This window comes from Pelophylax lessonae (genome assembly GCF_965119305.1).
Source record: "Pelophylax lessonae genome assembly, chromosome: 1".
Lineage (NCBI taxonomy): Eukaryota > Metazoa > Chordata > Amphibia > Anura > Ranidae > Pelophylax > Pelophylax lessonae.
The window spans coordinates 574,824,257-574,844,600 of NC_138768.1; the positions used below are offsets into that span (position 1 = coordinate 574,824,257).

At 43.4% G+C, this 20,344-nt stretch overlaps 1 protein-coding gene across 1 annotated transcript in view; it reads right to left on the minus strand.

Annotated features, from left to right (window-relative positions):
- The window catches only part of SPARCL1 (SPARC like 1), a 64,108-nt gene extending 48,734 nt beyond the window's left edge, over positions 1–15,374 (minus strand). Inside the window, exons 1-3 of the mRNA XM_082272637.1 lie at positions 15,187–15,374; positions 14,476–14,540; positions 9,555–9,599 (exon numbers count right to left, since the gene is read on the minus strand). Of these exons, the coding sequence (XP_082128763.1) occupies positions 9,555–9,599; positions 14,476–14,529 (99 nt within the window). The 5' untranslated portion in view covers positions 14,530–14,540; positions 15,187–15,374. The remainder of the gene's footprint in view (positions 1–9,554; positions 9,600–14,475; positions 14,541–15,186) is intronic.
- Positions 15,375–20,344: the final 4,970 nt, after the last annotated feature.

Here is a 20,344-nt window from a genome sequence, read left to right on the forward strand (position 1 = left end):
ATGCAGCCTGATCAGTGCCCATCAATGCAGCCTCATCAGTGCCCATCAATGCAGCCCCATCAGTGCCCATCAGCTCAGCATCACCAGTGCCAATCAATTCAGCAACACCAGTGCCAATCAATGCAGCATCCCCAGTGCCCATCAATGCAGCCTCACCAGTGCCCATCAGTGCACCCTGATCACTGTCTATCAATGCAGCCTGTTCAGTGCCCAACAATGACCATCAATGCAGCCTGATCAGTGCCCATCAATGTAGCATCACCAGTGCCCATCAGTACAGCCTGAGCAGTGCCCATCAGTGCACCCTGATCAGTGCCCTCATGAGTGCCCATCAGTGTAGCCTCAAGAGTGCCCATCAGCTCAGCCTCATCAGTGCCCATCATTTCAGCCTGATCAATTCCCATTAATACAGCCTCACCAGTTCCCATCAATGCAGCCTCACCAGTGCCCATCAATGCACCCTGATCAGTGTCCATCAATTCAGCCTGATCAGTACCCATCAATGCAGCCTCACTAGTGCCTATCAATGAAGCCTGATCAGTGCCCATCAATGCAGCCTGATCAGTGCCCATCAATGCAGCCTGGTCGGTGCCCATCAATTCAGCCTGATCAGTGCTTATCAATGCCACCTCACCAGTGCCCATCAGTGCACCCTGATCAGTGCCCATCGATTCACCCTGATCAGTGCCCATCAAAGCAGCCTCACCAGTGCCCATCAATGCAGCCTGATAAGTGCCCATCAGTGCAGCCTCAGCAGCCTCACCAGTGCCCATCAGCTAAGCCTCATCAGTGCCCATCAATGACCATTGATGCAGCCTGATCAGTGCCTATCAATGCCGAATCCCCAGTGCCCATCAGTGCAGTCTGATCAGGGCCCGTCAATGCAGCCCCACCTGTGCCCATCAAAGCAGCCCCACAACTGCCCATCAATGCAGCCTCACCAGTGCCCATCAATGCAGCCTAATCAGTGCCTATCAATGCAGCCTAATCATTGCCTATCAATGCAGCCTCACCAGTGCCCATCAAAGCAGCCTCACCAGTGCCAATCAGCTCAGCCTCATCAGTGCCAATCAGCTCAGCCTCATCAGTGCCCATCAGCTCAGCCTCATCAGTGTCCATCAATGCAACCTCTCCAGTGCCCCTCAATGCAGCCTCACCAGTGCCCATCAATGCACCCTGATCAGTGCCCATTAATTCAGCCTGATCAGTGCCAATCAATGCAGCTTCACCAGTGCCCATCAGTGCAGCCTCAAGAGTGCCCATCAGCACAGCCGCAAGAGTGCCCATTAATGCAGCCTCACCAGTGCCCATTAATGCAGCCTCACCAGTGCCCATCAGTGCAGCCTCACCAGTGCCAATCAATGCAGCCTCACCAGTGCCCATCAATGCAGCCTCACCAGTACCCATCAATGCAGCCTCACCAGTGCCCATCAGTGCAGCCTCACCAGTGCCCATCAGTGCACCCTGATCTTTGCCTATCAAAGCAGCCTCACCAGTGCCCATCAATGCAGCCTGATCAGTGTCCAACAATGACCATCAATGCAGCCTGATCAGTGCCCATCAATGCAGCATCACCAGTGCCCATCAATGCAGCATCACCAGTGCCCATCAGTGCAGCCTGAGCAGTGCCCACCAGTGCACCCTGATCAGTGCCCATAAATTCAGCCTAACCAGTGCCCATCAGTGCAGCCTTATGAGTGCCCATCAGTGCAGCCTCAAGAGTGCCCATCAGCTCAGCCTCACCGGTGCCCATATTTGCAGCCTGATCAGTGCCCATCAATACAGCCTCAAAAGTTCCCATCAAAGCACCCTGATCAGTGTCCATCAATTCAGCCTGATCAGTGCCCATCAATGCAGCCTGACCAGTGTTCATCAATGCAGCCAGATCAGTGCCCATCAATGCAGCCAGATCAGTGCCCATCAATGCAGCCTGATCAGTGCCCATCAATTCAGCCTGATCAGTGCCTACCAATGCAGCCTCATCAGTGCCCATCAATGCAGCCTCATCAGTGCCCATCAATACAGCCTCATCAGTGCCCATCAATGCAGCCTCATCAGTGCCCATCAATGCATCCTCATCAGTGCCCATAAGCTCAGCCTCACCAGTGCCCATCAATCCAGCCTCACCAGTGCTCATCAATGCAACCTCGCCGGTGCCCATCAGTACACCCTGATCAGTGCCCATTGATTCTCCCTCATCAGAGCCCATCAATAACCATCAATGCAGCCTGATCAGTGCCTATCAATGAAGAATCCCCAGTGCCCATCAGTGCACCCTGATTAGTGCCCATCAGTGCACCCTGATCAGTGCCCATCAGTGCACCCTGATCAGTGCTCATCAATGCAGCCTAAGGGCCCATCAATGCAGCCCCACTAGTGCCCATTAATGCAGCCTGATCTGTGACCATCAATGCAGCCTCACCGGTGCCCATCAGTGCAGCCTCACCAGTGCCCATCAATGCAGCCTGATCAGTGCCCATCAATTCAGTCTCACCAGTGTCCATTAATGCAGCCTCATCTGTGGCAATGAATGCAGCTTCACCAGTGCCCATTAATGCAGCCTCACTTGTGCATATCAGCTCAGCCTCATCCGTGCTCATCAGCTCAGCCCCTTCCGTGCCCATAAGTGCAGCATCACCAGTGCCCATCAGCGCAGCCTCAAGAGTGCCCATAAGCTCAGCCTCACCAGTGCCTATTAATGCAGCCTGATCAGTGCCCATCAATGCAGCCTCACCAGTGCCCATCAGTGCAGCCTCACCAGTACCCATCAATGCAGCCTGATCAGTGACCATCAATTCAGCCTCACCAGTGTCCATTAATGCAGCCTCATCTGTGGCAATGAATGCAGCTTCACCAGTGCCCATTAATGCAGCCTCACTTGTGCATATCAGCTCAGCCTCATCCGTGCCCATCAGCTCAGGCCCTTCCGTGCCCATCAGTGCAGCGTCACCAGTGTCCATCAATGCAGCCTGATGTGGGGTCAGCTAAGTCAGGGTCTCTCACCTAAGCAATGGCAGCTCAACATGTCCTTGCACAGCATCCTGGGGTTGGTTAATGCTCCTGGTCCTGGGGTCAGGTTGTTGCCAGCGTCCAGCTCTGCAGCCCAAGCCAGTCAGGTGTGCCCCAAATCCCTAGCGCGCCCTGCCTCTGTCTTCCAAAAAAATTACGGGAGTTGTAGTTTCCTCTGTGCTGCTCTCAGTTCTCCACCCTCTTCCATTCTGCACACTTCCCCCTTAATCTGCCCAATCTCTCCTACCCCCAGTCTGCTGAACCCCCCTACTTGTCTGCACAGTCCCCTCCCCCCCGGTCTTCCCAATCCCTCCTACCTCTAGTCTGAAGCCTCACCAGTGCCCATCAGTGCAGCCTCACCAGTGCAGCCTCAAGAGTGCCCATCAGCTCAGCCTCACCAGTGCCCATTAATGCAGCCTGATCAGTGACCATCAATGCAGCCTCACTGGTGCCCATCAGTGCAGCCTCACCAGTGCCCATCAATGCAGCCTGATCAGTGCCCATCAATTCAGTCTCACCAGTGTCCATTAATGCAGCCTCATCTGTGGCAATGAATGCAGCTTCACCAGTGCCCATTAATGCAGCCTCACTTGTGCATATCAGCTCAGCCTCATCCGTGCTCATCAGCTCAGCCCCTTCCGTGCCCATAAGTGCAGCATCACCAGTGCCCATCAGCGCAGCCTCAAGAGTGCCCATAAGCTCAGCCTCACCAGTGCCTATTAATGCAGCCTGATCAGTGCCCATCAATGCAGCCTCACCAGTGCCCATCAGTGCAGCCTCACCAGTGCCCATCAATGCAGCCTGATCAGTGACCATCAATTCAGCCTCACCAGTGTCCATTAATGCAGCCTCATCTGTGGCAATGAATGCAGCTTCACCAGTGCCCATTAATGCAGCCTCACTTGTGCATATCAGCTCAGCCTCATCCGTGCCCATCAGCTCAGGCCCTTCTGTGCCCATCAGTGCAGCGTCACCAGTGTCCATCAATGCAGCCTGATGTGGGGTCAGCTGAGTCAGGGTCTCTCACCTAAGCGATGGCAGCTCAACATGTCCTTGCACAGCATCCTGGGGTGGGTTAATGCTCCTGGTCCTGGGGTCAGGTTTTTGCCTGTGTCCAGCTCTGCAGCCCAAGCCAGTCAGGTGTGCCCCAAATCCCTAGCGCGCCCTGCCTCTGTCTTCCAAAAAAATTACAGGAGTTGTAGTTTCCTCTGTGCTGCTCTCAGTTCTCCACCCTCTTCCATTCTGCACAGTTCCCCCTTAATCTGCCCAATCTCTCCTACCCCCAGTCTGCTGAACCCCCCTACTTGTCTGCACAATCCCCTCCCCCCCAGTCTTCCCAATCCCTCCTACCTCTAGTCTGCACAACACCCCCCCCCCCAGTCTGCACAATCCCCCCCTTCCTCTAGTATCCACAATCACGTGACTTCTTCCATAAGTGCCCATGACCCTAAAGAAGTCACATGACTAGTGGCACAATGTGTAGGAGATTTATGAGAAGGATACCAGGGAAACTATAGGACTCCCCTGGGAGGATTGGCTTACTATATACTGCACATTAACTTTGTGCTGCAGGTGATGCTCGCATTGCATTTAAAGGTGGACACCTGGTGGATGAATTCAGCACATTGAGCACTGAAGTTTTTGAAGAAGCACTGCATGTCAAAAGTGATTCACGGATGCCCCATTTATTGGAAAATATTTTTAACAATATTTTGTCATTTGTTATTTATTTTTATGATTTCATTCACACTTATTTTGGATTTATTGGATGGAGCATAATTGGCGCATATGTATAAGCATACATATTTTCATGAGTTGTATGAGTTTGAATATGCTTTCGCAAATTGAATAGCACCTTTAATTAATTTAATTTTTTATTTTATTTTATTCAGAATAGCGCACCACCTTCACATGATTATTTACTCCTCCCCTTAGTCGGCACAATATCCCCCGCCCCCTCTACTTTGCACAATCTCCCCTCCCGAAGTCTGCACAATTAGGAACCCCCCAGTCTGCACAATCCCCCCTCCCCCCAGTCTGCACAATCCCCCCTCCCCTCAGTCTGCACTATTGGCACTTTTCCACTGCAAGTCCCAGCTCGTACCGGCTCGGCTCTACTCGGCCCTGCTTGGCCCGGTTTGCTTTTCCACTGCTGGTACCGCATGGTATAGTGTCGGAACGGTTCGGTACGGTATAGGTTTGCTTTTCCACTAAATTAGTACTAAAGTTAAGTGGGTGGGATAACAACGGGGTGGGTGGGATTCTCTGACCAATCAGTGGCTAGTAGTGACTGCATGCAAAGGATTGTGGGGTATGGTACCAGTTTGGTACCTGTTGGAACCACAATCGAGTAGGTACTGTTTTTTCAGAGCCGTACCGTACCGTACCGTTCGGTTCCATGCAGTGGAAAAGCAAACCTATACCGTACCGTACCGAACCGTTCCGACCCTATACCATGCGGTACCAGCAGTGGAAAAGCACAAAAGCGTGCCGAACCGGTACGGTTCCATGCAGTGGAAAAGCGCCATATTTCCCCCCAGTCTGCACAATTCCCCCTCCCTTCAGTATGCAGAATCCCCCCTCAGTTTACACAATCTCCCCTCCCCTTAGTCTGCAGAATCCCCCCCCCAAGTCTGCCCAGTCCCCCCTAAGTTTACACGGTCCCCCATCCCCCAGTCTGCACACCCTCCAGTTTGCACAGGGAGGAGTAAGAAATTAGAAGCGAAAAAAGAGGTAAAGCAAAAAAAGGTTGGGGGGAGAGTGGAGGTTGTGCAGGGTGCAGATAGCTCCCTCATCAATTAAGTTTCCCCCCTCAGGCTGGTCTCCACAGTTTGGCTGAGAACAGTGCAGGCACTGCATGCTGGGGGCTGGAGTGTGGGCGGGGTTTGGGTGGAAACAAATGAGAGGAGGCATGTCGGATTATACAGGTGACTGAGTGAGAGAGGTGCTAGGAAGACAGTGGGCGGCGACGGGACAGGCGAGAGAGCAGATATACCCCGACTCCCTGGAAAGCTAGTTTTCACTGTCTGCACTATCTACAGTATTAGCACTGACAGGAAAAGCGGCAGTGATCTCCTCCGCCCCCTGAGGTTAAGCAGCTGAAATTAAAAAAATAGTGCCATGAAGCAGTGCGGCCTTTTTACAGTCCATCAGAGCGGCCTGGGGAGCAAATGCATCCCTGCCCCCCGTCCAGTCTGCCCCTGGCAGTAACACTAGGCTTTTCTTAGCTACATCCTTAGAAGTGTCCTAGAAGTTCCTCAGTAGTGTCATGTGGTACATAAATGGCCTATATCTATAGCAAGGGCATTTTTCAACTTTAGTCAAGCATATTTTTTTCTACTGATATCTCTTATCTGCATAGGCTTTTTTTTTTTTTTTGTAAAGGTGAACTAACCCTTTAAGCTAAACTAGGTCTTCTAGAACTAACTAATTTGTTTTGGATGTACTGCAGCATGGCTCATTCACCAACCTTTTTTGTATTTTTCCAAGACCCCAATAAGAAGACCAACCCCAGAAAACCAAACTCCAGCCTCTATTACAGCCTTGTTAGATCCCATTCAGGTTAGTGGCTAACTTGTTGTAACATATGTAGCCATAACTTACAGTACATTTACTAGCCCAAGGGTAAAATAATATTCTTTAGAAATATGCTATTCTCAAAATATGGCAGCTGGAAAATAAGGATTAGCATCTTTTTGTGCAATGGTTGCGATGAACTGGCATTAACATGCTTTGTAAAGCAAATCCATGCAGTACTGAGAAAATACATAGGCTGACAGTACTGGACTTCTTCAATGCTATTACAATGATCCAAGGACCCTAATATTATCTGACTTGCCAACCCAATGCAAATATGGAGATCACATGTTCTGACTTCACTAGTTGCATGCCTGTCCCAGGTCATTGACAGAGCCCATCGTTTAACATTTTCAGAAAGAAGTTAGCATTGTCAGCCTCTATATTTTTTCAGTGTATTCACATTCATTAGACATTCAATTTAAACAAGCAAAAAATTGGGGGAGCAAACCCTGAACATGTATTTCTAAAGCTGGTGCAGCTATGAACCAAGCGACATGCATATTAAAAAAGAGTAGTGCACACATGCAAAAGAAATGACTATCAAATATGAAGACAATCCATAAATAAAAATGGGGATTTGGTCCCACAATATGGCCTTATCGTGCTCAAGCCCACCACTACGTCAAAGTACCCCATTATCAGTGGGTCCTACACTATCCATAAAAAAGGATGAATCCAGCCTCTCTAACCCTTGGAGACAACACTATATTTATATATATATTTTCAGTGTATTCACACTCATTAAACATTCAATTAGTTAAGCTTTCAACATTAAAAATCCATAAGAGTAATAATGTTATTCATAGTGCCAGAAGTCTGGCACTGGTAGTAAAGGTGCACTTTTTCTGGCACTGAAAAATATTGGACATATTGTAGCTGCTCTGTGTTTTATATAATAAAGAAATAAGTAAGGAGTAAGTGGGAAATAAAGTATTCCCCTGTGGGGAAAGCAACCCCCACACACATTACAAATAAAGTATATATAAATTTGATGTATCTGTTGTATTTTGACAGCCAGACCCGCCGGCTGGCTGTAAAAATACCTGAGCATTGACTGGTATCTGATTGGATGTAGCTGTCTTTCAGCTGACAATTTCCTAGCTCCTTTGATTTTTCAGTTATGGGTTTTTGGGCAGGAGGTGGCCAACAGGGCCATCAACTGAGCAAAAACCTGCAGTGTATGGCCAGCTTTGCTTCTATGCTCCATTACTTGGGGGGGGGGTATTTATAAATCAGTAGGTATTGTTATCTGCTCTCTAATATACACTACAAAGTTACTCCACACTACAGTATTAATTGTATACCCTATCCAGTTTAACTGTGATTGCAGGTGATATTGATCACATGGCTCTGACAGGTCACATAGCTAAGCTCCCTTCCTGTTTTCTTTCCTTTATTTATTTTAAATGTACAATGTGCACTTGTAGTGCACATTTCTGTGCTTTATTATTGTGCAATGCTTCTTTATTAACCTCCCTGGCGGTATGATTCTTTTGGATTTTAGGTGCTGAAAGCGGTACCATTATTTTGCATGTAATTCTTGTGAATGAGCAGCCCAAACCAACTGTATACATTTATTATATATATTATATATATATATATATATATATATATATATACATATATGTATGTATACATATATTATGTATACATATATATATATATATATATATATATAATATGTATACAGTTGGTTTGGGCTGCTCATTCACAAGAATTATGTATATATATATATATATATATATATATACATATATATACGTATATATATATATATATATATATATATGTATATATATATATATATATATACATATATTTACATAAAAAGTACAGTAAAACTGCAGGAAAGGGCACTGGGGGGGCAATGTAATGTGATTTTTTTTATTTTGAACGGTATCAGTGTGTTTGGTGTGTTTTACATTCGAATTTGCCGCCGGTTCCACCCCCCCGGCGGACGTCACGTCTCCGGAGATGGAAGCAGTCTTCACTGGATCCCGGAGAAAAGGTAAGTAAAACCTCTTCCAGCATCCAGCGATCTTCCTAGCGCTACCCCGAATGTGACTCGGGGTTACCGCTTTTTGCTCTAAAATCTTACCCCGAGTCACACTCGAGAATACCGCTAGGAAGGTTAAGCAGCAGTAAGGACCTCATAGAAACATAGAAAAGTGATGGCAGAAAGACCTCAGTAAGATTGTATTTCTACTTTGTAAATGGAACCTAAAATGAGCCACTTAGCCAACAACCCTAGCACTTAATGTGGTAGGTTCCAATGCTACATCAGTCCTTTAAGTGACCCAGCTCTTCCTTTCCATGGAATCTAGAACATCAGCAGTCCTCAATAGTCTAAGCCAGGGGTCTCCAAACTATTGCCCTCTAGTTGTTCAGGAACTACAATTTCCATCATGCCTAGTCATGTCTGTGAATGTCAGAGTTTTACAATGCCTCATGTGACGTGTAATTCTGAAACACCTGGAGGGCCGTAACTTGGAGATCCCTGGTCTTAGCAAAAACAAGAAGACCACTGCAACACAACACAAAATTATGTGAAGCCTCGGGATCACCATACAGTAAATTTCACATTTATTAGAAACAGCACATACAGTGCCAAGATCGGGTGAAAAAATGAACTGGTTTTATGTGTAACTACACTTCGTTAGGGGTTATTAATTAACCTCTATTAAGGGGCATACCCACTTCCTTCTATACCAGGATAGCTTGCATTCTTGCATTTAAAGCATGCAACATTGAATTCCTAGGCACGGAACATATAGATGTCTCATGTGGCGGATTCTTACTAAGAATACACAGTGAATGAATATAGGTAAGCTGTACTAAGGCCGAAAAAGATGTTGCTATAATAAGAAATTAACGATAACTTTTTTTTTACCCCAAATACATATCTTCATGTTGTCAGGAGTCTATTAATGCCAGGTATGATTGGTTGACAAATAAACAAAGCTTACCCTTCGCTCATGCCTGACTTCATGCTTTACATGAAAAGATGTAGCCTAGAAAAGAATAATATATATAATTAACAGTTGTACCAGATTTACTAATACTGCATAACTATTAATACCTAACAGGTATTATGCAGTAAGTATAGTGGTATCCTTTATTAGAATAGTGAAAACTGGATCAGTATAATAAGGTTCAGACAATGTATTACCGTTATACCCACTTAAGTGTCTATTCAGAAAGCAGATGCTGTTGACAGCAGCCTGTACAAATCAATTTCAGGCTGGTAGGATTTTATTGCACAGGAGACTCGGAGATTTACTAAAACTGGTGCACACAGAATCTGGTGCAGCTGTGCATTGTAGCCGATCAGCTTCCAACTTCAGCTTGTTCAATTAAGCTTTGTCAACAAATCCTGGAACTTTATTGGTTTCTATGCAGAGCTGTACCAGATTTTGCACTCTCCAGTTTTAGTAAATCTCCATGACTTATATGCAATAAAAGCTCCTATTCCGCCTGCCAGCTATATTTTTTCTAAATGTACAACAGGCCTCACATGCAGAGCTCAGTATGCTATGGGCGCTGGGATGAGTAAATTTCCCTGCACATGTGTGGGAGCTATGTCATCCCAGGCCAGACAGTCATGATAGCTGAAGAGGCTGAACCCAGAATAAGATCAGGTAAAGATTTTAGCAGTAGTGACAGAATTATGAGAACGGTCTTGGCCATCCCATTATTGGAGGGGGTGCTTTGTCAGGTAAGTTTTCCATAATGCCTTAATATGCTGGGCATACTTGTACATTATGGCGAAAGCCCCGGGGACCTGCAGTGGACTTTAGTTCAGCTATATGTCAGAATTCCAGATCTGCCTATTTGTTCTGGGATACTGAAACTATTAGGTCAGCTTGACAGCTAGGCAACCAGCATTATTAGGCCTCATGCACACTGGATGCTATCAAAACGTCAGTAGAAAGCTGTAGTTTTTCAGCCTTTTTGCAGTAGCGTTTTTCAGTGTTTTTTTTAGCTTTTTTCAGCTGTAGCATTTTTTAGCTTTTTTTATAGCAAAACTAAATTCCCACAAAGTCTTATGGCTCAAAAACTTTGATAAACGCCAAATAGCCAGGTTTTTTTGGCGTTTTTAAGTGTTTTTCAGCTTTTATCAGAGTTAGAGCGTTTTTACAGCTGAAAAACACCTCTTAAAATCCACTAGTTCTGGAGTTTTTTTCCAGCCAGAAAACGCCCCTGCCAAAAACTGCTGATAACAGCCTATGTGTGCATGGGCACATAGGATAACATGCTGGGGAGTTTACTGCCTGTGGAAAAAAATGTCTGACGCCAAAAACAGCAGCTGTAAAAATGTCCAGTCTACATGAGGCCTTACAAGGAGGGGTCAGTAAAGAAAGACACATAACGTTTAGCACAGGTTTCCTCTGAAGTCACATTTGAAAAAAAAAGGTGAGAAAAATACCCATTTTAAAATACATATATCACCATACATTATAATATCTGGAATTATAACACAATAAAAAAATATTTGCAAAAGCTATTCTAGCAATAATTGCATATGCTGTGAAATCTTGAAATATGCTGTATCATCTGGTGAAATAGTCTGCTGTGGCCCCTGTGCTCTGTCATCCAGAGATGGGGCACTCTAATAAAGGAGACTTGTTACTGGCCAGATGACCAGATGAAAAAGAGGGAAAAAGCCTAACATCAAAATCAAATAATTGGTAAGCTGCAATATATTATATTTTTTGGGTTTGAGTTTAATCCCGCTTTAATCATTTTTAATGGCTTTAAAGATTTCACTTTTATTCATTCTATTCTAATTTGTGGTCTATTTTTTTTTTTTTGGTTTACTGTCTACTGCACAAATCTAAAAGAGCAGTGCTAAAAACTAAATGCAGCCTGCAACTGTGTCCCACATTGTATGTGATTCCTACTGTATAGGTGACACCGTGACAAGGCAAAAAGACGACAGCATCAGAAGTTTACATGCAACAGGATTGATTTATTGAAACTGTGAAAAATCGGTTGCAGCTGTGCATGGTAGCCAAATTCAGCTTTTCCATTAAAAAAAACTGGAACCTAATTGGTTCCTATGGAGAGCTGCACCAGTTTTTGCACTCTACAGTTTTAGTATATCAACCCCAATATGTTGAATTTGAAAAAAAAAAAAAAATAATAAAACACAAAAAAAAATAATGCTGACCTTTGTTTGGATAATATAATCAATACAAAAAAAACCTGCACAGTGCAACCATTTCTTTGCTTTAAAAAAAAAAAAAAAAGAATAAGAATAAATACAGATAAAAAAAAAGTAAGACGATAACACTTCACTTACTCGATTTGCAGGACCATAGACTTTAATGGTCAAATAGGCAAAAGCAACTGCAGATCCAAAGAGGAGAGCGGACGTCAATAGACCACGGATCCCAAATAGTAATCTGGTTGTTTAATGTAGCATATGACGCCCTTTTAGGAGGTGTCTGTTGCACTTTATATGATTTTTCGAGCACATAGCACAATGGCAGCAAAGGCGTCCGGTGTGTCCCTTGACCAGTATACATCAATAACAAATAAAATGGCCCCTGCCCCCACCTATAACTATCATTGATATTAACCTGAAATTTTTTGGGGTGACTCACCACAAAAATAAAAAGTGCAGCAGGTATCCTGAATTCATATAGGGTTAATCCATATACAAGAAGAACCAGGCGCATTCACCCTGATAGGAAATTATTTTTTGAGTGCTGCTTACATATTCTCTTTTATCATATTGGCTGGTATCACAGTTAAATAAGCAGCTGCCAACTGTTTTCACTTTTTATTTTTTTCATTATACGACTGAGCGCGGAATTTCCCTTATTTTTGTTGATAACACATCACTAACCTAATGAAAAAAATGGAAAATCTGAAAATATGGTAATGTGAGATGTAAAAATGTTTCAGCTGTTTATATTCAGTCAATTTGGCAAAAGAAAACTTCACAATCTCAAATATAATTTAAAAAAATATAACTTTCAAAGAGATTTTCCAGAAATAAACATTTTTATTTTGACTAGATATTTGATTAGGATGGGAAGCTCCTAGCTCCAACAGCAAAACTGCAAATATAAGAGGAAGCTCCATCTACCTGTGGCTTATATAATGGGGGAGATTTACTAAAACTAATACACATAGAATTGAGTGCAGCTGTGCATATAAGGCAATCAGCTTCCAGGTTTTATTGTCAAAGCTTAGGGCTCCGTTCACATCTAGGTGTTTTTGTGAGATTCTCTGCTCTGAGCCTCAGCTCTAAAAACGCACAACAAGACCAATTTTATTCATCTCAATGGCCCCTGTTGACATCTGAGCGTTTTGTCGCCTTAAGCAAAAGTACACAAGCTTCTTTTTTGGCATATTATAGGCATTTTTATTTTTTTTTCCAGCGGTCACTTGTCAACCTAAAAATGGCTGCACAAAAACGCCTGTATAACGCCCGAAAAAGGACCTGAAAAACGTCTGTAAAACGCCTGTAAAAATAGCAATGCCTAGATGTGAATTTAGCCTAACTGAACAAACTGAAGTTAGAAGTTTATTGGTTACTATGCACAGCTGCACCAGATTCTGTGTGCACCAGTTTTAGTAAATTTCGCCCAATATATCTGGAGCCCAGTGAAATAGAGTGGGTACAATATAGAAATATTGCTTTTTATGGTCACATAAGTGCTAGTGTAACTCAGTGGCGGCTGGTGCGTTGGGGGCGCGGCCCCCCTATCCATGCGTCCGGCCCCCTAATCTACATGCGAGGCGCCGGACTCATGGAGTTCAATGGGGTTTTTTTTTCTGAAGCACGTGATTAGAGCCAGAGGCTTTAATAGGCTTCAGAAAAGGGTGGGTCCGGGGCGCAGCGTACTGCGCCCTGAGCCCACCCATTTGTGTGACAATAGCGAATGAATATTTGCTATTGTCACACTGATCCTCCTCCTGGCCAGTCAGGAAGCTGGTCCAAGACCCGTTTCCTGATTGGCCAAAAGGCGAACCCATGCCATTGGCCGAGCAGGGAGGACTCGAGAAAACGCGGGGGACTGAGGACTGAGGAGAAGCCGCTGCTGCAAATCTGGTAAGTGCACTGGTCACTCTGCATTGAAGGGGGCACACTGGTCACTCTGCATTAAAGGGGGCACACTGGTCACTCTGCATTGAAGGGGACACACTGGTCACTGGTCACTCTGCATTGAAGGGGGCACACTGTTCACTCTGCATTGAAGGGGGCACACTGGTCACTCTGCATTGAAGGGGGCACACTTGTCACACTGCATTGATGGGGGCACACTGATCACTGGTCACTCTGCATTGATGGGGGCACACTGATCACTGGTCACTCTGCATTGATGGGGGCACACTGGTCACCGGACACTCTGCATTTAAGGGGGCTCACTGGTCACTCTGCATTGAAGGGGGAACACTATATCTTGATTACTGAAGGCCCCTTTCACACTTTTGTGACTTCAAAGTCACGCAATTTTTTACCGTGTTTTTTTGCCGCAAAGCAATGCGAGCACCAGCCACCACTGGTGTAACTAATAATTAGATACCTTACCATTATGCTGTCTTTTTCTTTTGCACATACCATATGAAGATTGGATGCACCAGTTTTAAGACAAAAATGTAAAATAACAGGTTTACCTGCAACTTTGCTTCATGTAGACAAGTATTTCACCTTTTTTAAGATTTTAGGGTTCAGGTTGTGCCTGTTACCCATGGTGAACAGATATGTGCATTTACAGTACCTTCTAAAATGCATCACAATGGTAACAGCGCATATTTTATTGGTTGCTATAAGTTTTGCTGTCACTCCTTTTCCTACAATTTTGATAAATTACATCTAGTTTTATGACTGCAAATAACACATTGTTCAAGAGATGAAAGCCAAAAAATACTCACTGATGAGGCAAAATAGATCCAACCAACATATGATACTACAGTGAAAAAATTCATTATTTCTCCTCCTATTAGGCAAAAAAAGATTATACAAATTCAATTTTGAAAAAGCAACATTTTTAATGTCTAACTGCAATAGTAAATGTTATTAGCAAAGCAAACATATTTATATACGCATTGATTTTGAGTGATGGCAGAAAAATATTTAAGACTGAGTTCTATGAATTAAAAGCATCAAGCAATAAAAAATGGTTTTAATTGCAATTTTTAATGGAAATAAATATATTTTTTTTATTAGATGTATATAATATATCTGTTCTTTAATAATTTTAAACCTTTTTTATGATAGATATTTCAACATTTATTTCAAGTGGTAACGTGCCACATATTAGTGTGACTAAAGCAGGAGAATCACCAACTTATCAATGAAATAATTTGTGAGTAGAATTGTATGATCTGCAAAGAATCACACGATTTATCAATTCAAGCATTTATAAATCAGGAGCTGTATGATGCTTTGCATTCTGGACAAATAGGCGCACATGTTTTTAGAAGAACTAAAACATTTGCAATGTATCTGCTTTTCAAACAGATTTGCTTATCTATACTGATTATGCCAAAAATAAAATAAATCTGTTCAATATGCAGTAGAGACCTTTAGCCCACTGCACTACCTGTATAGCATTTAAATATCAATAACAAATAAAATCATACCTTAGCGAGAACATGCAGTATATCCAGGCTGCTGGACAGAGCAGTACAAACAATAATGCAGCCAGTCAGGATCTCAAACATTCAGGGTATGGCAAGAAAAACCTTCCAAATCCCTTTCTCTTTATGATTGTTCCATGACTGGAAGCTGATTGAAGCCCACTGAAGTTGAAATTGTGCTGGCCTGTCATACCCTGTCTGCAGAGCAAATAGCATTGTCACAGACATTGTCCTGCTAAAAAGATGGATGGTTACATTTCTGGCAAAATTATTTTAACCTATGAAAGGCTACAAATACGACCCTGAATTTGAAAAAGCTAAAGCTTCACATGAATATTATTTACAGTGACCCTGTCAGATTCTAAAAAAAAAAAAAAAAAAAAAAAAAAAAAAACAGCTAAAAGAATAAGTAGTAGGAGAAGATTCCCACTTTCTGATGTAGTATAAACTTTCTACCACTAGAAGTTCCCATCCATCCTTTGTTCCCCTATTGCACAGATGTCAAACACAAACACGAATCCGGCCCACCAGGCCATTTCATGTGGCCCTCGCACCCAGGGCTTTTTTTGAGCTGAAATATGGTGGAACTCCGTTTCGCCATCTCCGGCTCTTGCAGATCCCTGTCAACCCAGCATGCACTCACAGCAGGGCACAGCAGTGCCGACCAATGATCTCCCTTTAAGAGAGAGAGTGACGCCTACACTGCTGGGAAGTACTAGAGCCAGGCAAATGAGATGTAAGGAAGCTTTTTGGGGGTGGGGGCACTCTGTACTCCACACACCGTGAACTTCTTATCTCTGCACTCTGTACATAGCGCACCCATTAACCCTGTATGTCATACACTCCTCAACCCTGCAGTCTGTATGTAGCGCACCCATGAACTCTGCAATCTGTATGTAGCACACTCATGAACTCTACACTCTGTACACTGTATACATCCAGAGTTGTATAAAGTACTCGAAACCCATACTTGAGTAAAAGTACAAGTGCTCGATCAAAAAGTGACTTGAGTAGAAGTGGAAGTGCTCGATCAAAAAGTGACTTGAGTAGAAGTACTAAAGTATTCAACATTTTTTGTACTTAAGTATTGCAAGTAGTTTTTTTTAAAGATTTTGCTACTCAAGTACTGAAAGTAAAAGTACCAGTAGTTTTGAAAAAAAAAATTGCTACTCAAGTACTGAAAGTAAAAGTACAAGTACTGTGTTATGTAGTTATTAAAGAAAGAAGTCAAAAGTTTGAACATCATATTGTTTTTTATTATTTCAAATGCAGCTTTTGTTTATACATACAGTAGCTTTTATTTTCGTATGCGCTGAGAATACATACAATTTGAGCTTCATGAAACCTGCCATCTACTGTTCTGGCAGTGGTAATTTTTATAATTGTAACGAGTAACTATGCAGCACAAAAAAAAAAAAAAATATCAGAGTAGAAGTATTGAAATCATTGAAAAAATGTTGTGAAGTAAAAGTGGAAGTAGGAGAAAAAAATTCTACTCTAGGAAAGTACAGATACCGCCTTTCGGTACTTAAGTACAGTAGTGAAGTATTTCTACTTAGTTACTATACATCTCTGTATACATCTAAGTATTTAATTAGATGCATAGCCTTACAGTAGTCTTACATAGTCTTACATAGGCCCTATGAGGACAACACTAATGCTCATGCGGCCCACAATGAAATTAAGTTTGACACCCCTGTGTCAGTACACCCGGATTGATAAATTTTCAGATATATACCATAGTTTGTGGACTCTTTCACACAGACAAAATAATGTACACTGATTTGGGTTATTTTCACAAAGAAATGTAGCAGAATACATGTTGGGCTAAATTTATGAAGAACAAATATTTATTTGCAAAATTTTATAACAGAAATGAAGAGAAATGTGTTTCTTTTTTCATTTATTTAGCAAAGAATAAAAAAACCCAGTGGTGAATAAGTACCACCAAACGAAAGCTCTATTTGTGTGAGCAAAATTATAAAAATTTAGTTCGGGGACAGTGTAGCATGACCACACAATTGTCATACAAAGTGTGACAGCGCTGAAAGCTGAAAATTGGCCTTGGAGGGAAGAGGGTAAAAGTGCCCTGTATTTAAGTGGAAATGAGGGGCAGGTGTGAAGATAGTTAGGGCCCATCCAGATCTTTGTGTCTTGGTGCATTGCATGTTGACATGTGTTGCATAAAGGCACCTCATGCTTGCTTCCTTAGGCAGATTTGCTTGTGGCCAATCACTGTGACCTGCTGAGAGGGATGCTTCACCGTCCTACTTATGTGCAGGCTCACACCAGACCACTTTGCTAATGACATAAAGAGAAGTTCCTTCTTCCCATCACTGAGTACAAAGCAGAGGTGCCCATAGACTGTCCCTTCTCTACAGGAAACTTTCCCTGAGCTCAGGCCTATCTCACTCTGACAAGCGGGTCTCAATTCCTACCTACTTTTTCCACACTGCTGTACTCCGAGATTGACCCAGCAGGGGACTATACAAAGCGTCCCTATTTCTAAAGATGGCCTCCTTAAGCTCAGGAGAACTCAGTGTCCAATCAGACGTTAGCTCCCCCCCAAGATGGCACCCAAAGTCCATGACAGAGAATACAATGGTGCCTTGCCTGACTTTCCCTAGAAAACAGAACAAAAATAAAATTGACTTCTTTAAAATGAACGTGATTCCAATAGGGCAGGGGTGTCAAACTCAATTTCATCGCGGGCCGCATCAGCATTATGGTTGCCCTCAGAGGGCTGGTTATTTCTCTAGGATTTGATGTCCAGAGCACCCCATGCCCCCTTACACAATTACATGTCAAGAACCCCCCACCATCAGAAGTCAAGAGTCACCCACCCTTCCTTACATCACAATGCACCCCCTTACCTTGTGCTGCTGCCTGGAAGAAGATGCGGGTGGATCTGGGAAGAAGTGTAGGGTCTAGAGGAGAACCTGAGGAGGGCTGGAGTCAGCTTCCAGAGTCTGCTGAATGCTGAGACCAGGGGAGGCAAAGGCAAGGTGGCATTGCGGCTGCACAGACAGGTGCAGTATCTGCAGGAGGAGTTCTGCCGTCCTCTTTGCTGCTGGGGGGGGGGGGGTTGGAAAGATGAGTCTTTCTGCAGCCGTATAGAGCAGTGCAGGATCTGGCAAGGAGTTCTGTCCTCTCTGCTGCCGACTACAGAGACAAGGTGGGGGCAGAGACAAGGGGGGTGCTGCAGATGCAGGAGAGGTGCGAGGGCCACATGAAATGGCCTAGGGGGCTGCATTCTATTCTGAAATTGGCCAGTTCAGCTACCACATTTTGTCTATCTTTTTGAAAATACTTTTCAGGAATGCCATGGAATTTCATTCTAAAGTGCTATGATGTGGCGGGATCTTCCTTCCTTCTCTACCCCTCCCAGCTCAGCAATCATAACCTTCCAAAGATCCATTTTCTTACCTTACATAGTGGCAGGGGAGCCCTGAAAGGATCTCTTATCTTCTCTGTATGTGTAAGTATACAATGTGGGTCTGTGGAAGAAAGAAAATAGGAATTTTGACTGTAAATTCCTTATTTTGGATTACAGTACAGGACACAGGATGTGTATTCATAGACCATAGGTTATATGCAAGCTACATTCAGGTGATTGGACACTGCTAAAAGAACTTGCTAGAGCTGCCCCTAGTGTGCACCTAGATAACGCCACCCACTCTATGAGACACCCATTTTTTTTATCAAGCAATAAGGAGTGATCATGACATGGAGGGAAGGAGAATGTGTTTTGTACTGTACTCTAAGAAAATCCCATTATCTTGTATAACATGACATGAATGCTCTGGGCCACAGAAGGGCCAGAAGCGGGGAAAGCACTTTTGTAAGCTCTTAGAGCCCCGAGGAGAACCAATATGGTAGTACTACAATTTGGAAGTGCTGGTCTTCCACAGCAAAGTGGAGGCATTTACTGGTGCCAGATATTCCCCTTTTCTGAGGGAAATAATTACAAATCTTGTTGATTCTATCAGGAATTTGGGTACCCAAATACATTTCTTTCGAGATTTTAAGTCCAGTATTGGGCAGGTAACCCCATTTGGTTTTGGAAGTGTAAATAGGTTTGAATGGAAACCTTAAAATCATTCTTCCAAAGGAACTGATACATCCACTCCTTTTGCCTGAAGTTGACGTAAAGTGGCCATTAAATCTGCTTTCTTTTCATCTGAAGTTAGAGGATTGGAGGGCAAGAAGTGAGGAGAGGACAGTAATAGAAATTATTTTTTAATACCCCTCTGTAATGACAAATTGGAGTGGGAGACGTCTGTTGGCATTTGCACCAGTATGGATACAAGGAGTCCAGAATCCTTTGGGTGTAAAGAGTGGGGCCACCCTTCATTGTGGACCTACGAGTTCAAGGCTTGCAAAATTACGTTTTAAACTTTGATTTTCATTGAAAAAGAAGAAATGGTCAAAACTCTGTCAATTGCAACTCATCTCCATCCCAAATTTTTTATGGAGAAAACAAAAAGAGAACACCCCATGGGACTTTGAATGAGATGGATGCAGAAATGTAAATGAGTAAAAAGCATAAGTATGCAGTAACAAATTTATTTGTACATATAATACACATAAATGCATATAGACAGCAGACATCAATACATAGTGTAAAAGCATGATAACATATTAACATCAATGAATAAGAGAATGACATGCATAACTCATAATTGAAGTGTGAGCTCTACGCGTTTCGTGGGTCCTATATGCCCACTCATCAGGAGCATGAGGTAGTATGCCTGTATAAAAATACAAAAATAAATGGAATGAGTCTGGATGTGGATATGCATATAGTTAGCCAGCATTTGTGAGACTACAACATAAGTATGTATACCCCAAATGGGGGAGTCGCACTTACATGCGGCTATAAAATTGGAACATGGTGGATGAGCACCGTCCCAGGGTGAAAAATCAAGTCTGGTCCGGGAGCTGACAGGGCGTGGATGCACGGCAACAGAATGGAAGGCCAGGTAAGAATTCATAGGTGATGGGTGCCACATCCTGCTTGATGGTATAATAGTAACTGGAGAGATATATGGATATATATGTAAGTAATAAGATATTGCATGGCAATATAATGCAGTAACAGTATGAATAAATCTAAACCAGTTGATGGAAAACCATAAGTGCAGGGAAGAGACTGTGGACC